The following is a 23,080-nucleotide window of genomic DNA, read 5'->3' on the forward strand; positions in this document are numbered from 1 at the left end:
TTCCGTTTCCAATTTTACATTACCATAACCAATTTTCAAATTGCCTATCTTTATTTTTACAGTTCAAATCCCATGAAAATCACCGGGTATGCTACATTGTTGTAACTGCAAAAGCTGCAAATACGAATCGCATTCTTTAAGTTTAGTCCCGTATAAATTAACAAGGTTTTAAAAAACAAAACAAACTGATACTCTAAAACTGAATTTTCTAAATATAACATGATTTATTTCTGTGTTAGCATTTTTGGCATTACATTAAAAATTAAAAAAAACGAAAATTTTTCCAACACCTAAGGTTTAAATAAGAAGATACAGTGTACATAAACTTTTCAAATGGGTCAAAACAGTCTTCTCAAAATATCCAAAAAAAATCATCTTAAATTAGTATTATACCAAATTAAGAAGATTTATAGTTTAAAATAATTATTAGTATTTACATGTAAGGTACAGGGTGTACAAGAAAACTGATGAAGTTAAATTTTGATAAAAAAACAGCAACTCTAACACACAAATTAATGTAAAGGTGGGTCAAAATGGTCTCTTTCAAAATAAAAATATTTAGTATAATTTAGCATAATTCAAATTAAAAGCTTAAACAATTTTCGATAAGAAATAAAAAGACTGAAAGCCTAATAGATGTATAACATTGATGGTTTCTTGATTTAGCCCTTTCACTCGCAGAAGTGTTTACAGTCAAATTTAACAACAAAATCCAAATAACAAATCATTTTCATAAACTGATGATGTAAAAGTTAGATCTACAAGGCTGTCACTAAGATTGCAAGTTGCAGGGTAAGTGAAATTAGTGAGCGGGACATTGAAAATGTGGAAAGTTTCGTTTCCTCTCAAAATAGCCAAGTATTGGGCTCAAAGTAGCCAATTTAAAGTCTGGTTTATGGCCCTTCGTGACAGCCCTGGAACCACTTTACAAGACTAAGGCTTGTAATTAACATGTATTAATCCTGTTTGCTTTGAGAGGACTTTCTGTCACCAACATCCCATACCAGGCTGATCTGCTGAATAAATAGAAAGCAAGTATTATTTGAGTAAACTACACAGATTACTTGTAGGCTAGTGATAATACACTTAATCGGGCACTAAAGGCACAAGTACATGTACAGTAAGGGGGTGTTCACATGAGAAAACTCGCACCGGCCCGAGTCTCATACCGGGATGACTTTTTGATTTTGTATCGGGTTTATATTATGACTGAGTCATTTCATATCTTGTTATTTGAAGGTACACTTCATGCTGATAAAACACAAGTGTGATTCAAAATCGCAAACATTACGCATGCGCTACCCATTCCAGTCTACCGGCAGACCGATTTCACGCTGAAACGGGTGGTCGTTTCGCGTTTACATGATACTGCCGTGAGATTTTGTACCAGAGTGAAATTCTCGCCCTGATACAAGAACCAGGGTGAACTCACGCTGGGGTGACTCGCACTGGCATGACATTTTGTGGTGGTATCATGTAAACAAATATAGAGCCATGAGAGGGAATCGGAGTGAACTCGCTCCGGGGCGAAAGTTGCCCCGGTGTCATGTAAACACTCCCTAAGTTGCCAGAGGACACCACCTGCTATTACTAATTAATAATATTTTTTCCTGCACTTATGGCCAAATTACTACAATCAGCACAATTTTACTTGACAAAGGGTTCCCCACATGCCTCTTTTCACAAACCAAGACTAAAAATTTGAAAAAATGATAAAGCATTTTCCACAAGGGGTCTACTAACAGTGCAAAACCTGAGCAGCAAATGATTTCAATGTCTACAAATTCACACAACTGAATAAGATTCATCTGACTGTTAAAGATTCAGAATGTTTGACTAGTATGAGTTAAAGGCTTTCCTTTGAGGCGATAATATTTACATTTAGAACCCTACTTGCAGTTGAGTGAAAATCAGGGTAAAATGCTACATGGAAATCCTATAATAATAATAACAACAATAATAATAATAATGGGAACTTTGTTTGTGTTTTTGAATGTACATTATTGTTAATCTCGCTACGTATAGGCAATTTACAAATGCTGCTTGAGATTGGATAATAATAATAATAATAATAATAATAATAATAGTAATGAACTTTATTAAAGTCTCATGTCTTATAGCACAGGCACAGTGCCTTACTAATTGGGGAGACTGAAGCATATATATATGTTAATTTATTAACAATGGTTTATTATATTATTAGAGTTCAATGTTTTGCAATGTATATCTTTTTTTATTTTCATGTATGCATTTTTATAAAAGTATCATCCATTAATATTGTTGTAGGTGCTATGAAAAACCACTGGATGTACATTATTATTATTATTAGAGAGTAAGCAGCGTGCAAAGAAAGTAGTGTCCGATAGCCCGGGGATAGTGGATTTTGAACTTAACTTGCCCGACGGGCAAATGAAGTTTTTTTGAGGAATTCAAATTAAAGAAGAACTGTGAAATCAATTCTGCTCATTAAAACGTTTTGGGGGCTAGTTGAAATGACATTTGGGCTAGTATATGCTAGCTTCAGCTTGCCCGAATGGCAAGCTCTAAAAATCACTTTCTTTGCACCCTGGTAAGAGAGAAATTTTCCTATCCACTTGTCCTTCACACAAGCAATACATTAAATTTGGTTGTCCGAAACCTAGAGTTCTTGTCCAAAAAGTTTATCTTGCAATGGGCATTTAATGTTTTTAATCACATTATTTAATCACATTATCACCCTTGTATATTATTTTTGAATTAAACCTACAACAGAACTTGTGAAAAAGCAAATGAATGAAACAACTGGCGGTGGAATGGCAAAGTTAAATGGAATAATTAAGGCAACTGTTTCTTATCTTTATTTTTCTAATTAATTTGTGCTTGTCCCACGGACAAGTCATATCAAAGGTTTACATGTCTGAAGTACATTTCTACCAGTCCCGGACTAAAGTTCCAAATAAATAAACATTCCTAGCCTTCTCATGAGCTCCACCAAAGACTTTCAGGGAAAAATATACAAACATATAAGCACCTTATTCCCAAAAGTTTCAAATTTTCCTGAAACTTTACCTAATATATTTTTTTTCCTTTTTAATACGAAATGTTCAAGGTTCCTAGTTAATGTAACAGGAGTGAAGCCACTTTGCTATTCAAAGCCCTTATTCTCAATCTTGAAAACAATGCCTCCTAATAATAATGTACAGTGTACCCTGTAAATAAAGCAGCCTATTTTCTTTCCTTGCTACCAGGGACATTTCACAAGAGAGACAGCTGTATTTGCAGATTAATAATGGTGTATGTAATGACTCTCTTAAGGGTCTTATCTTTCACAACTTGTTTCTTTAAATTTTATTTTCCTTTAAACTTAGAGTTACTGACGATACAACTATGGTGCAAATAGAACAATTTCTGGTTTCTAACATGACTGTGTGCTTTGCTTCCCAAAAAGTAAGGCATTCAATTTCCTGACAGTATGTACTGCACTGTACCCTCTCAAGAACCACAAATATTATATAATTTCATAAGAGCTGTGCACAATGAAGATTGAAATTAATGGGAATATATAAAATGAATCATACATTGAACTGCAGATGAAGGTATGAAACTGTGAAGATGTTAACAACTATGTTGGCACTTACATGAAAATACATTCTAATTTAATCATGCTCTGCATTAGCTATGCATTGAAAGACTCATGAAAATTTCTATTCATTCTCTGTTCATTTAAGTTAAAACCCCCGTAATTTAAAATCAAAAATAAACTTTTGTACCTGTTTCAAAAAATACATGCACGCTGTTAAATTATTCATCACTTATGACCTGGATTGCAGAGAGGTTTTGTTCGCTATGACTGCCCGGGGAATTGGGAAGCTTGGGTTTGTTACTGACTGACGCATGAAAATATAGAACCAGACTACGTAGATTATCTTTGCCTACTTGCAAATTCAACACTGTCTTGTTAACGCTTTTCTATTCTGTTTATTAGTTCTTCTGTAGTCTGTGAAAATTTTCATAAGAATGTATGTATCACATTACATGTAAGCTTACTTTATACAGATGTCCTTTCTTAATTCCATTATTTTCTTTTAGTAATTCCCAGTACCAGTGACCAAACTCCTATTTTCCAGTACAAAAGAAGGAAATTCTACCCCTTCAGACCCCCAAAGGCCTTACATGATTTTACATTATCATCTTCATCGTCATGGTCTCGTTGCTTGCTTAGTATTGAAAGGTTATGCCAATTAAATACACCTGTTTAGTTATACTTACTTTTAACGGTTAATGCTGGTTTCATTGCTCACTGAAATGTTAGTTACTGAGTACTTGACACAGTCATTGGAACTCATAATAAACAAGTTTGGAATTAAGCTTAAAAAGTTAGAGAAAAGGTGAGCCAGGACAACTTACCTTGCGTTACTATCTGCTCTTAGTAATACGTGTAATACAGTCTTGGTCTGTGTCATTCCAGTGTTAATGCTTGCGCTTCACACGATGTTTCTGTCTCCATTTCTGACTGAGTATCTCGTCCCGAAAAGGTTGCTGTACACTTGAGAAGTGATCGATTACTAAAGGCTGATAGTGCCATTATAAATTGTAACAACCTGAAGATGTCCTGTGATGCTATCAAGAAGCATAATATATGAACGATCTCCAAACTTTCAAAGAAGCAAGTTTGAATTTGGACACTTTCAAAATCGGTCAGTATAAAACACGGACTGCGGACTGCGGACCACGGACTGCGGACTGGGTATAAAATACGGACTAGGTATAAAATGCGGACTCCGGACTGAGTATAAAACAGGGACTAGGTATAAAACGCGGACTACGGACTATGTATATAAAAACAGCTTTAGAAGGTAAAACTGAGAGAAATAGAAAGCGGACTAGCAAAAACAGTAATCCCAGCTTTAACGCTGTTCACGTAGTCTATTCTTCCCACGGAGAAGGAAGGTTATGCCGGTACTCAAGGCAACTGAAATCAAACTCTGAATTTTATAAAAAGAAGGAGTTTGAAGAGATTTCAATTTGCAGTTTTACACCAATAAGAAGCACAGAATTAAAAAAAAAAAATAGTATTGGTGTTAGTCAGATCAGTAAAATTCTTATCGGATGCCAAAATTCCTTTTCAAATAAAGCCTTGGGAATGTGAGGACTGAATGAAGAACTTAGACGAGAAGGTCAATGCGATGCACAAAAGCAGTATTTTGGTGCGAGGGATTACTCACATACGCGAATAATAACCGAAATGAGTCATCCAACGTTATATTCTAAGCGATGATTATGATGACATGATTTACACCCTGCTCCTGATCACCGGAAGGGGGTACTACTGGGAATTCTTGGTGGGGGTGTAGTGCCCGGTTCTCCGAATCCTGACATTATTGCAGACCACAAAATTGTCATTGTCCACACCCGTTTTCTGGCTAGATCTCTAAAATCCATACCCATTTTCGGACCTGGCCTAATTTAGCCTGTTCCAGGTTCTCAGATAGTTGGGGAGACTTCCCAGTTTTCTCCCGTTTTATTTTCGTGTTTTCGCTTTCTCAATTCAGCGGACCCAACTATCTCAGAGCCTTGAACAGGTTAGGTCCAACTAGGCAGAAATTTTGTCATCATTACCAAGCTAGAGCGGAAACAAAAAAATTTTCCAAATGCATTTCTATTTCGTTCTTATTCATTTGGAACTGAAACGATAAATACGTCCATTCATGTACGCTCCCGTTGTTCCCTCGAAAACCATACCCGATTCCACACCAAAATGGGCAAAGTGTTTTCAGACCAAAAAGGCCCAAACCCCCTACCTTTCCATTATATAAGGGAGTACCACCCCTGATCCTGACCCCTTTCATGATTGTTAGAGACCAAGACAAGGTCTAAAAATGGGTGAAGAAAATAGCATTTTGATCCGGCTCATGATTCAGAGAACCGGACGGGACACCTCCACCAAGAATTTATATGAGTATTTACAACTTTAACTCACGTGTCTTGCTATTTAGCGATCTTTTGACCTTATTTTTCCTTACCTAGAACCAATTTGCACGGTTTTTACCAAAGTAGTCCGTATTCCGTATTTTATATCCAGTCCGCAGTCCGTAGTCCGCAGTCCGCAGTCCGTGTTTTATACTGACCGCTTTCAAAATGGACGCCAAATCAACGAACCTGATTGAGCATGTGCAAAGGAACAAGCCCGCTGACCAGGTGTCCCTTCATTCTATTGTTTCCTGGCCCCTTTCTTTTAACAAATTGTCCGTTCCCAAAACTGAAGTCCGCGGACTTAAAATAAGGAGGCGATAAAGGAGGTTCAACGATGAAGCCAGTACTCCGTTGAATGTAAAATAGTCAGAGTAATTTGTGAATGCGTTCTTTCTCTTTAAGTAATGCGTTCTTTCTTTAAGTAAAACTCGCCGTTTTTGCGGGGCGATATTTTTTCTTTATTTTTCCAATTATTTCAATTTGATCAAATTACAGTTGAAACTCTCTACAACGGCCACCTTAGGGACATCAGAGAAAGTGGCCATAGTAGAGAGGTTGAAAGAAGAGTGAATGTATGTCATGTATGAACCGTCCGCCGAAAAAAAAAAAAAATGGCCCGTGTAGAGAGGTGACCGTTAAAGAAGAGATGGACGTTAGTTCGGAGGTTCGACTCAATATCACATGATACTACCTCAATTTTTTCTGGAATTTGGTGAGCTTAAAATTGCAACAAACTGTAGTATCAAACACCTTATACTGATTGAAATCAATGAGGCAATACTACTGAGTATTGAAGGCTATTGTGTTTGCCGCGACAGATATGCCGTTTTTCGAAAATTGCCGCACAGTCGCAAGCTATATCTTTGCATGAACTCTGCCAGCAGAATTTTCTTTTCAGCGTCATTTTTAAGCGTGTACGAAGTCGCTCGCACCGCCAAAAAAAAATTTGCGTGGTTGGCTTGTTTACATCGCACACCAACATCGAACACCAAATGAGTGATCAAAAAACCTATGCGAACTAGTATCAGGACACAAACGACTTACTATAAAACAGTGCCGGGAATAAATTCCTGTTAGGAAGGTAGCATTATATGACAACCTTACTAAACCTTTACTTGTAGCGTAAATGAACGTAAAGCTGTTACAACATCTTTATGCTAGCTTTACGAAACCTTTAAGAGCCGAGCGCGTAAATTTACCTTTACAAACCTTTACGCGCCGTGGAAAGTTTGCGTAAAGTTGAATGACCAACTTTACGCAGGTTTACGCAAACTTTAATTTTGCGCAAATCTCCATTTTCATGCTGTGTTAATACTTAATCTTTAAATAGCAAGCATTTGTCAAAGACAGTTTCTTTAGCATGAAAATGAATATAAAGCGATTGAAACTAAAACAAAACGCTGCTTAAAGATTAGATGCTTCTGTTTTTTTTGTGAGGGTTATGCCAGGTGAATGACTATTTGCAAAGGACCTTTTTTCAGCTAGTTAGTCACGTGGTACAAAACCACCCTACTAGAGAGCAAGAAACGCACACGCTCGGAGACTAACATCGTATGGTTGCAGAAAATATCCATACCCCTCCCCCTTCCCACAGAGGGCAACGGAAATTCAGAGGGGAGCGGGGGTCCAAAAGGAGGCAATTTTCGAGTGGTTGGGGGTGGCTTCTCTAGTCTTTTTTTTCCGGGGGCTCCGAGTAAGATTGATGAGCAAATTATTGTTTTCATCGATGATCTTTTATCGGTGATCTTTTATTTGCAGTCGGCTTAGTGCCGTTTTTCACGGCTCGCACGAAAGTGTATGTAACACGATTGTCGTCGGCACATGAATAAAATTCCAGTTATCTATCTGTTGCTGTGTTGCACAATGTATTGTGGTATTCAATGAAATGTGGTCATGTTCTAATAAGCCTTCCTCTTCTAACATGTCTGAAAGGAAGCAATTGAAGTTCACTGGTTTGAGAGATGGCATCACTTGTGTCGTGTACGTCCGTATCGCCTCCATGGTTCTCAGTGACTTACCGTTAACAATTAACTAAAAAAGACCTCTACAAGAAAAATTGAGATTATTTGACACTGTATTGACTTAATTTCTTTATCGCAGAAACAATTGTCTTTCGCATAATAGTAATTCGCATAATTCCTTCCGGGGGATACACGACCATTTTTCAAACTTACGGAAATTCCAGGGGGTGGGGGAAGGGGGGGAAGCACCCCCTGGAATGGAAATTCCAGCGGGGTGGGGTGTGTAAAACAAAAACCTTTTCCGTGAAGGGGGGGTGGGGGGTAGGGATAATTTTTGGAGCTACAAAATTTAAAAGATGTTAGCCGTATGTTTGTCTTGTCCCACTACGTCCCTTGCTCTCCAGTATTAGGAGCGTATGACCCATTGGGTCATAGGCTCCTGCCAGTACGCATGGCGATTTTGGATCATGTTGTCGATGCTAAAGCTCCCTAATGTCTAGCTGCTAAGGGCCTAGAGCAGTTCTAAGCAGCAATTGTTTATGGCTTAATTTAGGGAAATACTAAATAAAAACTGTCCACCTGTCATAGGACGGGTCATATCGGACACGGTTAAATTGCCAATGAAATTTACGGAGAAAACTACTAAATAATTCAATTTAGTGATATAATTAGCTCATGACCTATTCTTCAACCCGTTATATGAAAATCAAGAAAGAATCATTTCTTGTGTGGCACAATGTATGCCGACAAGCTTCAGCTTCAAAAGAAAACAGAAGAAGAAGAAGAAGAAGAAGAACCTTTATTAATTTATACCGCTCAGGGTAGCCCCTTCAGACGCAAAAAGCTGTCTGTTATCAATGGGAGCCCTGAGCAACAACGCACAAAAACACACTAAACATATAAACATTACACTAATACAGGTAATAATATAAATAGAAAATTATTTTCAATTAAAAGATTAAAAGATGTAAAACACGAAATATCATTAAGATAATTCGTTAAAAAGAGTGCAACCATAATAATAGAAGGATCTTTTTGCAATTTCAGTTCTCACAGCAGGCGGATGTAAGAGGTTGCTTTGTCTAGTAGCGCGCGCATGGATTGTATTATTACGTTTAAAATAATGTTTAAAATACTGGGGACATTGACCTTGCAGGCATTTCTTAACGAGTTTAAAAACAGATTGACGTTGGCGGTCCTCCAAGGTGGGCCATTTCAGAACGTCCAATGCCTGCTTGCTGCGCACAGTACAAGCCACTATCCTAGCAGCCCGGTTTTGGAGGGCTTCAAGGTCTTGTTTACGACCTTCCCCGCAACAGCCCCACACACTTACACAGTATTCTAAAATTGGCCTAATTAGACTACAGTACACTACATTTGCACTCTCTCTAGTGAGGCTTCTGCGAAGCCTGCCGAGCATTCCTGGACGCGTTTTCCCGCCTTCGAAATTAGGTACTTTATTTGCTCGTTCCAGCTAAGGCGGTCATCAAAAACTATACCTAGATAAGTGAAGTGAAAAACCCGCTTAATTACATTGTTATTTAAAGTAATAGAAAAAGAGTTAACAGCAGATAATCTAGGGGCGGTTCCGAAAAGCATAGCTTCGGTTTTTGTTACATTAACAAACAGACTATTTAAAGAAAAAACAGGACGAATTGAGCGTAATTTTGGATCCTTGAAGCTGAGGAAATGAGTATAAAGCCTTTTCCGACATCTTGAGTGGGCCCTTAACCCTATTCAGACCTGTCTTCTTTTTTTGTGCTTCCTGCGGTTGAGGGGGGAGGGGGAGGAGGTCTCCTACAGCCGCCCCTATAACTTCAAAAACGCTTATGATACGGCCACCAAAATTACACAGAATAATGTTCTCATCATTTCCAACATCTAGGCACAACTTGATTGGTACAGTGACGTCATTATGACTTCATATTGTTGAATTTCGTCCTCCTCAAAGCGAAAAATTCTCAAATAGTGAGGTGTCTAACAAAATCAAGATATAGGTTAACACATTAGTAACCTTTAACAATAGCTGTAACGTCATGTTGGATCCGCCATTTTGAATTAGCTAAATGTATTCAATTTTCCTAAAATCCCTGTTGGCTAGAACCTCTTTAGAACCTCTAATTTGATAGGTTTTTGCTGGCCTGAAGCTCTATCGTTTCAGAGTTAGGGTTCATTGTTAGTTTTGTTGTGGTGAGGGCTATCTATTGTTTTCTAAACCAATCCTGTGAGCCGTTCTTAAAACTTCCGGCCCACCCCTGAAAACACGTTTACATGGGGCTAATCGTGACAGAAAAAAATTGATCTGTGTACAAAAGGATGCTCAGGAAGCACAAAAAATTCGCAAGTTTAAGAATTCCGAGAGAAGCAAACATTTTTAAAACTTGATCCCGACATCTGCCGTTGGTCATTTTAAATTCATGTTTTTTTTTCTCAAATTAGTTACTAAAAAGCGTTACTAATAGCCATAACTGGTAAGTTATAAAAAATATTGCTTAATTGGGTTTCATACTAAATCAATTTTTTTAATAAGTAAAATTACAAATCCTCCTTTATACGAAAAAAGCAAATTTTGAAAAACATGACTGTCAAAACTCGGTTGCCATGGGAACATCAAGGGTAGCGTACACGTCACGACAACTTTTAAATGTTCTCAGATAATTTTTAGGAAAGGTCGTCATAGACTTATCAATGCATGAGGGCAAAAAAGACTGTCGGCAAGTTGCTAGTCGTGGAAGCGCTGAGTTATTATTCATGATTTTATGCTTACTAGTGATGATTAGAATCTTTAAGAGAAATTATTCTGTAAGGGGAGGCCAGGATTTGGTACCTTTATTAGGCGTCAGGTTTATCAAACGGTGGGGAACTGACTATATGAAGAAACTGAAAGGGTAGGAAAATCGGAATTTAAGCATGTGAAAGGGCCTTTGAAGGGCCTTATCTTCCATAGCGACGAGCCTTAAACGTTACACAAGGAGCCCATGGTAAAACGAAAATAACAAGAAGACTCCCTGTTTTAGCGATTTATTCTTATTAAGTGGGTATGTTAAAGGGGTACCTTTTTTCAGTGGAAGGTATACGAAAGAGGTACCTCTTTGTATATTATTAGTGATGAATTGGTCCTTCGGGGAGGAGCCATCCCGTATAAAACCGCAATGTCCAAAATCTGGGCTAAACCGATTATAAAACCGTGCTTGCGATTGGCTCGGCGCTATCTAAGCAATAGGGTTCCAGAGGCTTTTAATTCTCGCGCTTGTCACTGCTGAAGGTTTGACTGAAACTGAAAACCACGCATAAAAAGTCTCTGGCACCCATGGTAGCTACTCACCCGATTGAATTTAATAGCGAAAACAGTAGAGCCAAAAGAGGGCTTATACTGAAGATATTTCTCCTTTGAGCAGGAAGAGAGGGAGGGGGAGTCAAGTGATTTAGAGGACTCGGAGCAACCAGTGGAGATGGTGGAACCGGAGCAACCAGGGGAACCGGAGCAACCGGAGCAACCAGGGGAACCAGAGCAACCAGAGGAACCAGAATTACCCCGGAATGTTGAAAATGCAGAAAATTGCACTCCATCAGACAATGGTAAAAACCAGCTAAATTCGTTAGTCTTACTGAATGTTTTGTTGAGCACAGAAATATTTATTTTTTGTAAATGCTTTTTGAGTCAAATTTGACCAATTTTGTATTCCTCTGACAAATTTTGGAGAAAAAGAGGCCTTGCTGACCGAATCAGTGTCACTGCCGCAGAAGCAAAAGCTTCCGAAAGTCGGCGGAATCTCGTACTGAGATCGTCCAAACTATAACACATGAAGTCTCCATCTTTTTGCAGTGTTGCTTAGCCTCCCTGGCTGAGTCAAACAAGTTAAATTCCTAGGGACCCTATCGAAGTTCAGAAAGAAAAATAAAATTTCGTCTTTGTATTTTCACGTCATAGTAGTGCAATAACGGCAAAGAGATGTACAGAAAAGTGCCAAGCACAGGCTGGATTCACCTGGATACCTCAAAGTCCCAATGTTTTCTGTGAATCAAGAGGAAGTGATGTAATAAAAGCGTTTTGACGAAGGCGTCATTTGGACGTGCATGCTCGATAAAAAAGCAAACGGTCGCTTGCAGTGGTTTCTCTCCCTTCATAGCACAGCGTCAAGCCTACGTGGAGAAACCACTGCTCGCGGAGTAGTATTGTCTCGATGGTCACCTTGAAAGCGTTACTGACATTTTGCCACAAACGATTGCTTACAAAGACTCGCTCGCGCGAACTGTGGCCCATCTCCACATAACACACGAAACAACTAGAATATCTTGAGAAAGTTCCAAGTTTTTTTTTCCAATACCTGTAAAAAGTATTAAAGGGAGGTATTTCAAAAGTGAAGATGATTCGTTGCACGAAATAACAAGTAAAATTGACTCGTACATCGAAAGAAAACTCTCACTTTCTCTAATATTTCGCCACCATTGTTTGCCATCTTATGCACAAGTCTTCTACCACTTCTTCTTCCTCACTGTGTCACTTCAAGGTTGGCAAAGACTGCTGCAAAAACGCGAAACACGGCAGATTTTCATACCAACTCGAATCCGCTCGAGGATATTTCAAAGCCGCCATGTCGTGATGTTAGACCACGTTATGCTAATAGTTTCAAACATTTATAATTTCCAAAAGTTGAAATGCTCTGAACTGTAGCTATCATCTGAACGAACGTAACTAATATTATTTTGAGTTTTAAGTTGTCCATTTTTTTGTCTTAGCTAGAACACGCCATACTATAATAAAAGGTGACCAAAAAAAAACAAACAAACAAACAAAGAAGGCCAATGGCTGATAGTAAGGCGTCCGCCGTTTTAAAAACAACACCTACAACATCAGAGTTTTATCCTCGGTAATTTTTAACAAGGACTAATTAATGGTTAAGAGGTCATTGATCATTCGATATTTAGAAAGGTTTATTTGCATTTTGTTGAACAGGAAAAAAACCATCCTCTAACAAAACCAAGAAGATTGCAGCTGCTGCAGCCGTGGGGGTGGCTGCTACTGCTGTAGGTGTACTTGCCGCTCCAGTGATTGCTGGTGCTGCTTTGGGTGCGGCTGGATTCACTTCCGCTGGAGTAGCTGCTGGTTCTATTGCAGCAGGTGTACAGTCAGCTGTTTATGGTGGATCTGTAGCTGCCGGAAGTCTGTTTGCTCTAGGTCAGAGTGCAGGTGCCACCGGAGTTATTGGCTCAGCGGCGACAGCCGCCATTGGTGGTGGTACTGGATTAACTGGGATTGCTGCAACTCTGGGGAGTTTAAAATTATTTGTAAGGCTCGAAAGTTTGCATGATTAGTATGTTAACATTAACAGCGGACAGCAGAATTAAACTAAAAACAAAGGTATATCGGGCTGCTGCCCCGACGAACAGAACATGCATAGAGAAGAGCTTTAAAATTCATGCAATATCAGACAAAACAATACTAAAACTAAGAACGAGAATAATTTTGGGAATTTTCAGTTAGTTTAAATTTGTCACGTTTTGAGTGTCATGTTATATTTTTGAAGGGTGACGGGTTGGTGTTGGGGGGGGGGGGGGGGGGGTTGGAGGAGAGGGTGCATTCTGAAGATGTCCCAGTTAAAAATAATAGCTTTCTTTTCTCGTTCTAATAGGATAACTTGTCTTTTCATGTTTTCATTCATATTGGTGGGATTGATGTTTCCCGTTTTTCTTGTTTATATTTGAAACGACTGGCCCAATCGAATGATCGTCCCCATTTTATAAAGCAGAAGAACGTAACACGGAATGCCTTCTGGGGCGGTTATGCGTCCGCCATTTTGTCTTTTTTAGTTGGAGACGACTGCCACGGGCAGTCAAATAGAGTCCTTTAGATCCGACTACGAATACGACTACCAGTACGAGTTTACTGTTTTTGAAGGACTGCGCATGCGTCATGACCGTGACAACATCACGCAAGTGAACAAACTCGTTGTCCACTTTTCGTCGCCAACAACTTTTTTCTGAGAAGTGGTAGTGGGGACTACGAGATTTTGAAGGTACGTTTGTTTCTTTGGCCTAAGGTGAAAAGAGTTGGTTTGTTGTAAAATGCACCTAGTGAAGCGGTGAAGAAAGTTTTTAATGGCAAACGTTTGTCACATTTGGCAAATGCAACGAAAATGACAAACCTTTACAGACGCTCTTTACAGCTTACTTTAGCCAATGTAGCTTCCCCTTTCTGAGAAAAATATCTTGCATTCTATAAAGCCATATTAAATTATCGTACCGCGGTGAGGACGATGAACATGTGACCGGGAGAAAAAAATCTTGAGTTACGCAAACGTGGTCGTTCTTTTTCTTCAGGCAGAATTGCTCTAAGATTTTCTGGACCTATAAGCTTATTTAAACGATTCGGTAATTTTCTTCCGAAAGATGAACTTTAAATTTTTATTCATAAAGGTTCTGGCGAATCCACCAGTTTTTAAACTCTTACGGGCTTCAAACGTAGTTTCTTTCAATTAAGGTGATATTTTTAGTTATCGGAAGGTCTTTTTCATTTTTTCGCCTCTAGAGTTTACCTAAAGAAAATAATTTTTCCCTGAGTTATTAAGGTAATGCTCTTGAAACAAAACTTGAGCTATTTCTTATATTAAAGGTCATATAAGTTAAGCGTTACTTATTGATTTAAGGTGGCTCCGTCATTAATACAGGCGCATTTAACTGTTAAGAAGTTTTCGTCATAACTTTTTTGTTTTTAACGTGATGGCTGAGAATCTTTGCAAAGAACAACAGATATCATTCGGCAATAGTACGAAATATTCCGATTTCGTTGATGGCAAATATATTTTGCTAAATTAGCGCTTTAAAGGACCCTACTGTTCAAAGAAAATTGCGTCTAGTCAAAAACATTTGCTGATATTTTTTACTGAAATTTCTGGTATCGGCTTCAATTGATATAATAAATATGGCAGAGGAATTTCAGAAAAATCGTTGGAGCAGAAGTCCGTAACTAAAAGTCGCCCCTAAATTTAGCTGTGAAATTGTTTTGGAATTTCAAGAATAAATTGCTATCAGGTAGACGGAGACACCAGTTTGAATTTTCGGGACAAGTAAATTCAATGTTTCCTAATTCTTAAAGCAAAAGGCGATTGCCTATCGCACTATTCTTTAAAAGGTACTTTTTAGTTTTAGAAGCACTATAAATTGCTCCAATCCTTGCTCTGAAGTAGAATGACTTGTTTCTTGACATTTTTGAAATATCCCTTGGAAGTTTTGGCTCAAACTCCTGCTACATGCATTTTGATGTATTGCAATGCATTTTCATTGTTTTTACTGCCGTTCGTTGCTTCCAACTCAGGAAAAAGGTATTGAGATTGGACGCTACCTCGTATCAGAGCTCAGATAGAACTGTTCAGCACCTTTGTTTATGACTACAAAATGAGCACGAGTGGCAGTTCTGCAAAGAATTCGCACCTCACCCAGGGGAACGATCGACAATGAAGCCTATACCTGTGAACCGAATCACATCACAGTGCAAAATAAAATTATCGCAAAAATACTGCTCGTGAATAAATTTACAACTCTGAAATTCTTGTCACTCCTTCCTTCAATGAATGGGTGGTTTTTTTCTTGATTATCATGTTTTGCTCTGCAGTACATGTTTATACAGATCGGTTCGCAGACGTGGGCATCATTGCCGTTCATCCCCCTGGCTGAGGTGCGAATTCCTCGCACAGCTGCCGCTCGTGCGCATTTCTTGTCATAAACAAAGGTGCTGGACAGTTCCATGATCTGAGCTTCGATACAAGGTAAGTTAAGGTAGCTTACAATCCGAATACCTATTTCCTGAATTGGAAGCAACGTACAGCAAGAAAAGCCGTTAAGGATGCATTACAATACATCAAAATGTATGTAGCAGGAGTTGGAACCAAAACTGCCAAGGGATATTATAAAAATGACGAGGAACAAGTCATTCGACTTCAGAGCAAGGTTTGGAACAATTTATAGTGCTTCTAAAACTAAAGAGGACCTTTTAAAGAATAGTACAATAGGCAATCGGCTTTTGTTTTCAGAATTGGCAAATATTGAATTCACTTGTCCCGAAAATTCGAACTGGTGGCTCCTTCTAGCTGATAGTAATTTATTTTTAAAATTCTAAAACAATTTTACAGCTGGATTTTGAGCGACTATTAGTTACGGACTTCTGCTCCAACGATTTTTCTGAAATTTCTTTGGCATATTTATTATATCAATAAAAGCCGATACCAGAAATTTCAGTAAAAAATATCAGCAAAATTTTTTGCTAGACGCGATTTTCTTTGAACAGCAGGGTCCTTTGAAGCGCTAATTTCTCAAGAAATATTTACCATCAATGAAATCGGAAAATTTCACATTATTACCGAATGACTTCTGGTGTTCTTTGCAAAGTTTCGCAGCCATCGCGTTAAAAACGAATAAGTTATGACGGAAATTTGTCACAGCTAAATGCTCTTGTATTAATTACAGAGCCACCTTATTAGGCAAGCAATTAAAAATTTAGTTTGTGTTAAAGTAAAACAGAAGTTTTTTTTCAAAATAAGTATTCATCCCTTCATTTTCTGCTTTTATTTTTCAACTGATGAAAATAAGACGTGAATCTTCTTTAAAAACAAAATGATGCACTATTGTGACCTTTCATCATTAATTTCTTTTTTTTTTTACCATCAGATATTTTTATTGCTATTTTGGGTAATGCCATGTAACTCAACGAAAGTACCTAATGAATTGTTGTTGTTGTTGTTGTTTAGACCACCATGGCCAAAACGTGAAGTATTCATCTGGAAAAAATTTCATGAGACTCCTTTACTAAAATAGATTCTGTTGGAAGAACCGTATAAGTTTAATCCTGGAACAAAAGAGAGAGGGACTGCTTGGTCTCATATAGCAGACACCTTGAATACACAGGGAATGAAGGTAACACAAAGATCGGTGCGAGAAAAGTTCGACAAACTCAATCAAGAGTTCAAAGAAAGGGAAAAAAATGAGATAATGACTAGTGGTGCTGAAGTTGAATATGATGAAAATCATCAAGCATTAACAGAAATTTATGAGAGGATGACATGATGTGAAGAGGTGCGACAAACAAAGGAAACTACTGAGAAAGTAACAGCAGTGCAAATGAGAAAGACGGCAACTGAAAAGTTGAGTGCTACCAAAAGACGAAATAGAGATGCATATGATTGTGATGAACCAGAAGAGGAATCACCAAAGAAGAAGCAAAGCCATACAAACTTACTGGAAATGATGCAGCAGAGTATAGCCATGAAGAAAGCTGAACAGCAGGAGCACTGGAAAATTAGACGAAGAGAGCTTGATTTAAGGGCATCAGAATTACAACAACAGCAGCAATTTCAAAAAGTTGTTTTGCAACAGCAGCAGAAATTTCAGCAGGAGCAACCAGCCATGAAAAATGCACCAAAATAATGCAAAATAATACATCACATACATATATATATATGTAGCATTTAACAATACAATTTTGTTGGAGAATTTTTAATATGTACGTATGATGGTACCAACATTTTATAATGATGGTATTTCCACAGATAGTTTTTTTTTGAAACCATGATGGCTGTATCATTTACTATCTCTAAAAAAATGGTCGATTTGTTGATCACCCCACATTTTTACTGAGCCAAATTGACTGTGACTTACTATGCATGATTTTTGACTCGTTGTGGTTAAAAAAATTAAAACTGGAGATAGAAAGCTACTTTCATCACAGTTTTGAATCCCATTTTCAATAATCTCTATCTCAAATAAAATCAATTTACTTTTTCGTTTCCTCAGTGGTCCGCATTGAGCGTGACGATACACATATTCTTGAATATCAGACTAAAAAAACCCTACTGCAAATAAAATAAAATGAAATAAAATAAAATAAAATATGGCTGTTACTTCCCTACGTGTACGGAAAGTATTTCTGGAATAGGATGGCATTTTTGATCTGAAAGTGGGTCCTGGCATTGATCAGTTAGCGATCATACCATTGGGAGGCACAACAGACTGAAACTTCAAAAAGTGAACTCTTTTATGACCATTGCACACGACACGTCGGTTCTCTCCGGGCCGGCAGATTGGTCTTATGGTCCCATCGACAAAGCCACAGCAGTTGTCTAGGGCTGCGCCCTTCTGGTGGATTGCCCGGGCAACCTCCTCCATGTTCATTCGGCTGCAACCAATGCTGATTGAGATCTTGAAGAAGATGACCTTGAGTACTGACAACATGGTCGGTTACTTCTGCTTAAATGAGGCTTATTTCGGGAACCGAAGAGTATGCGAATCTCTTGAGGAGCATCAGAAGCCCTTCCTCTCCAGAAGCCACAGTTCCGTTCGGGCAGGTGAATTTTGTATTCTTAGAGCCTGGCTAAGAAGTTCTATTTCGTAGGGAGCAAACCTAAACTCAGCTTTCACTTCAGCATCCGACATCTGGGGGCGGTCTTTGAACTGTACTTCAATTTTATCAAATTCACAATACGGAAACGGCGGATTCTTCCTGGTTAAGTCGTTAAAAATGCTTAGCACTTGCTCCTCGTCCATCACGACGTCCAGATACAGCACCATAGATGCTCCTAATAAATTTTTCTTCGAAAACATTGCGACAAAATTAGCAGCACGAAAACATAAACACAAACTCGCACTCGTTGCGACATCTAGCGACAGTGAGTACGAGTCCAAGTAAACAGGTCCCAGCCTCTGCGCGGCCACAACTCGTACTCGTAGTCGGATATAAAGGTCTCTAATAGCAAGTGGAGTTGACGGAATACGACCTATTCGATTCTAAATTCAACAGCACAAAATGTGTTGACAACATTTGAAACTAATCGAATTCCAAAACAGCAACTAAGGAAATAAAGTACTTCATAAAAGGAACTTTGAATGACTTTTTGTTATAAACGAAAAGAGAACCGTGAATACCGCTGTTTAGTTTCCTCACGCCATATTGGCTTTTCCCTTGCAACGTAGTAACATTCCAGAAATATTTCTGGTGTTCAGGTTTCTGATCGTGAGTTTCACAGTCTGAAAAGTTAGTGATGTAAATAAAATGAACATATAATCTCTATTTATAAGCTGTTTATCTCTTTTCAAAATCTTCAGTTAACCTGATGTATTCAAAACGATAATATGTACGTCAAATCGAAATTTAAGGACGTTAACTGAAATAATTGAAACCAAGAAGCTCTATAATTAGTCAGTTTTAAAGCTTGCAGTGCTTTTACACTAGAGCATAGTGATGATGGTGATGATGATGATGATGATGATGATGATGACGAAGAATGTAATGAAAAAGGAAATACTATTTAAATTTGCTCTCCAAATACTTTCGTAGGTTTGAACCTTTTTTGTCACTGATAGAATAATAAAAGAACGTTTTTTCCTTGACAACGGATATTATTAATAATGCACAGCAGATACAGAATAACTTTGGTCATGAATCAAATGTGCAAAAACACACCAATTAAACATATACACTCATTTAATTTATAGGGAAGGAAATCAGACACCATAAAGTTGGTGATTTGTGGCAGCGGAGATGGAGCCCATGTTTTTGCTGGTATCGCATCTTCTCGAAAGGAAGCTGACGTTCGAGTTCTTGCTTTGCATAAAGATGAGGCAAAGCGCTGGAATACTGCACTGCAGCAAAAGGAACTTGTGGTTACATTTCGTTGTGAAGGGGAAAATACCTCCAGTATTGTATCCAAACCAGCTCTGGTGACAACAAACCCAGAAGACGTTATGCGAGATTCTCAGATGCTGATATTTATGATGCCTGCGGCCTGTCATCAAGTTTATTTAGAGGCTTTAGCACCGCACGTTCAACCTGGCACCATTATAGTTGGTTTACCGGGGAACCCTGAGTTTGACTTCCAAGTTGGTCACGTGCTCGGAGAAAAAGCACAGCAATGCACCATCATGAATTTTGAGTCATCACCTTGGACGTGTCGTACTACTGAGTTTGGAGTTAAATGTGAGGTGACTCGAATCATGGACACACTGCCGGGGAATATCAAGGTAGGCCTAGTGTCGCTTAACGAGAACAAACTATTACCTCGTGGACTATTTTGTTTTATTTTATTAGCTTCGCCAAAAACAAACAAACAAGCAAACAGACAAACAGAAAGAACGTTGGCAGGGACACCACAACAGCTGTGGCCAATTACAGCGGGCCCTTTATGTGACATAATGTTAACATAAATGACATATTGTAACTCAAACTACCCTATTAGCACGGAAAGAGAATTTTCGTCTGCCTTTTTTTACGTGTACGTTTTTACGCATATGAGGGCAGCGCGGACAATCGGTCGTCTTGTCAAGCTGGTCATACGGTGACCCTGGGCTCGAGCTACCGCTCCTACCACTTGTTGCTGGATTTGTTTCTCGGTCTTTCCGAATCTAAATCGTGGAGCGAGGTAACTCATACCATGAAGACACTGCAAGGGATCTTCAAGGTCAAGCGAGTGACGCTGAAGGAGATCTAACCACGGACTTTCATAACCCTATTCAGTCTACCGGGGCGTTTTCTTTGAAGTTAAATAACTTTGAAGTCGTTTAAGCTATGACCGCCAAAAGTCAAGAACTTTCTAAGACTTTCTAGATCTCTGGGAACATTTTAAAGTCGTCGCGTCGGGAACATCAACATTGACGTTACCATAGCAACTGAACTTTGACAGCCATATTATGGAAATTTGCTCTTTTCTGTAAAAAACGATTCCATTTCGATTCTGACCTATTTAATGATTATATAACACCTAATTTGGCATTATTACAATAGTAAATTTAGTAAAGCTGTTAAATGTAATCCAAAATAGTGTCATTTAATTTTAATCGTCGCTAAATTTAAGTGAGTACAATATGAAATTCCACCATCCGTGTATAACTTTGTGAGAAGAGCCTTAAGATATAACATTACAGTTAGAGCAGTAATAATAATTTACTCACTTCTATACACAGTTCGTTTGTTTCTTTCAAAAACACTTTGAAAACCTTGATTCACCAAAGTTTAAGTTTGTGAAATCGCGAAAATTTGTGAGTTTTGTTTCAAAATGTACGAAAAGTCGCTAATTAATCAAAATCGCTAAATTAACGGGTCGCCAAACTTCAATGTAAGGTAGCTCAAAAATAAGAGGTCCAAAATGGCGGAAGTTTTTAGTTCCTTCGATTTTCTTGTTTTTTTTTTGTTTTTTGTTTTGCTTCTTTTGTCATAACATTGATTTCAGCTCTGATAGAGGCCAGAAAACACTCTAAAGGCCAGACTATCAAATACATTACTGGGGGCTTAAAAAAAAAACAAGAACAAGAGCAGCGGTTTGAGAGGTAACTTCAACACAGTGCGGAAAACGCCTTCATTTCATATATTGTTAAACATTAAAAACATGGGCACGAATATGTTCTAATTAGAGTTTGAAACTGAAAATGTTACAAATATGCACATGATGAACATATTATGTATCTTTTGCGTGCGTTTGACTAGGAAGGAAGCGTTGCTTCGAAGACGGACCCAGTTTGCAGCCTGCAGTATCTCCTGGGATCCCCCCCTGTACTGAGAGTAACTGAGAGGATCTGATACGACTGTTTATGCCTTCCAAAAAGTACTACTTGTAAACTTTATTTAATACAAAGTGATTTGAAATCCTTGTAAACAACAGCAACAACGACAACAAGCAATAAAGTAACTCAAAAATATGTGCAGTTCACATCTATAGCTCAAACTTTACACATGTTAAGCAATAAGAACAATGAAATTTACTATTCTGTACAAATTAAAATTTGTCCAAATACTTCGATCGCAGAAATCAGATCGAAAGCGAATCAGCAGAACGAAATCATTTCAATCTATCTTGTCTTGAGAAACTTATTGAGACCGATGAGGTCGGAAGTAACAACATATCTTCACAAAATAAACTTGGTATCAAGATCAAAATTTAAGACTTGAATTGAATTGCTTCCAACAGAGAAATGTTCATAAAATCAAATTAACGTTTATCAGTCAAGCAGTATAGTCTGCATGCTTTTTTCTTCTTATTACATCTACGCCCTATAGAAGGATACTAATGGTTATTCATTTAAAGATGTAGTTAATATGTTCATTTTCCCTTCTATTCTTCATCATTCCTCGCATAAAAAGTTCCTGCGGTAGCAGCTGAGAAGAGACCTGCAGCACCTTTCATGCCAATTCCAGCGGCCCCTACGCTTTGGGCCAGTGCAAACGCACTACCTGAAGCCACATATCCTCCATCTCCGTACTGGATTGCTGCTGCTACTGAGCCTGCGGCAACCCCTGCTGCGGTAAATCCCATTACTGTCAAAGCAGCAGGCGCGGCTACTACGGTAAGAGCGCCAGCTGCTCCTGCCCAACAAACATCTGCCCAGCTCCATCTAGCTGTAAATATAATTAAAGAAGTTCGATTAATAATTGCCTAAAAAAAGGTGGTCAAGCCAATTTTGGGTGAATTTTTTTGGTTTTCACGTGACGTCACTAAGGTTCAAACTAAAAAGCTATCGATCCTACCGAGATTTTACTCTCACGATGCATTAGAGCAGCTGAAAACTAATTTTCATACAAATTTTTGCTTCAAAAGGGTTCTTTTGCGTTACGCAGCATTTACATGACAGCCAAGAGAGCTGTCATGTAGTTTTCAGAAAATTTTGGTATCTAAACAGTTCAGGTATAAGAAAAAGTATTACTTTAATGTTTATGAGTTTCTCGAAGAATAAATTCACGCTTTTGTAGCATAACTCGGTAACAGATGTTTCTGGTGGTTTCCGTCCGCCATGTTGGAGCTCATCCAGGTGAGCACCAGCATGGCGTCTCCATACAAATCTCTATAAGTTTGGGTAAAACATTGCTTCGGATATCTCGTATACGAAATATTCCTCTGATCTGAATCTTGGCGAGGGTCTTTGCATATGTACCTCCTTTCATTTCCCAGATTCTGGACTTTATCTATTGAACGGTTTTGATTTTTATTTTGATCTATTTTCAATGGCGTGACACTGAAAACCAGCAATACATGATTTTTCAACTTTTTTCAACAATAAAAGCAAACGCTGCGGCTAAAATCATACAGACTGTTTATTTATGTATTATTGTTCATGTAAAGCACCAAAAATTACCATTTATCGCGGTTTTAACCTGATTTCCAATTCTTGGTAAAATCCAAGATGGCGGC

At 38.3% G+C, this 23,080-nt stretch overlaps 1 protein-coding gene and 2 pseudogenes across 1 annotated transcript in view; 2 read left to right on the forward strand and 1 right to left on the reverse strand.

Moving 5' to 3' along the window:
* The window catches only part of LOC140942777 (uncharacterized), a 22,748-nt gene extending 805 nt beyond the window's left edge, over positions 1–21,943 (forward strand). The window contains exons 2-5 of the mRNA XM_073391770.1: positions 11,312–11,492; positions 12,871–13,202; positions 19,398–19,922; positions 21,382–21,943. Coding sequence (XP_073247871.1) covers positions 11,312–11,492; positions 12,871–13,202; positions 19,398–19,922; positions 21,382–21,474 — 1,131 coding nt within the window. The 3' untranslated portion in view covers positions 21,475–21,943. The remainder of the gene's footprint in view (positions 1–11,311; positions 11,493–12,870; positions 13,203–19,397; positions 19,923–21,381) is intronic.
* LOC140943240 (uncharacterized) lies at positions 16,602–17,358 on the forward strand (annotated as a pseudogene).
* On the reverse strand, positions 17,880–18,923 carry LOC140942780 (uncharacterized; annotated as a pseudogene).
* Positions 21,944–23,080: the final 1,137 nt, after the last annotated feature.

The sequence above is a fragment of the Porites lutea genome, chromosome 7 (assembly GCF_958299795.1).
Source record: "Porites lutea chromosome 7, jaPorLute2.1, whole genome shotgun sequence".
NCBI lineage: Eukaryota > Metazoa > Cnidaria > Anthozoa > Scleractinia > Poritidae > Porites > Porites lutea.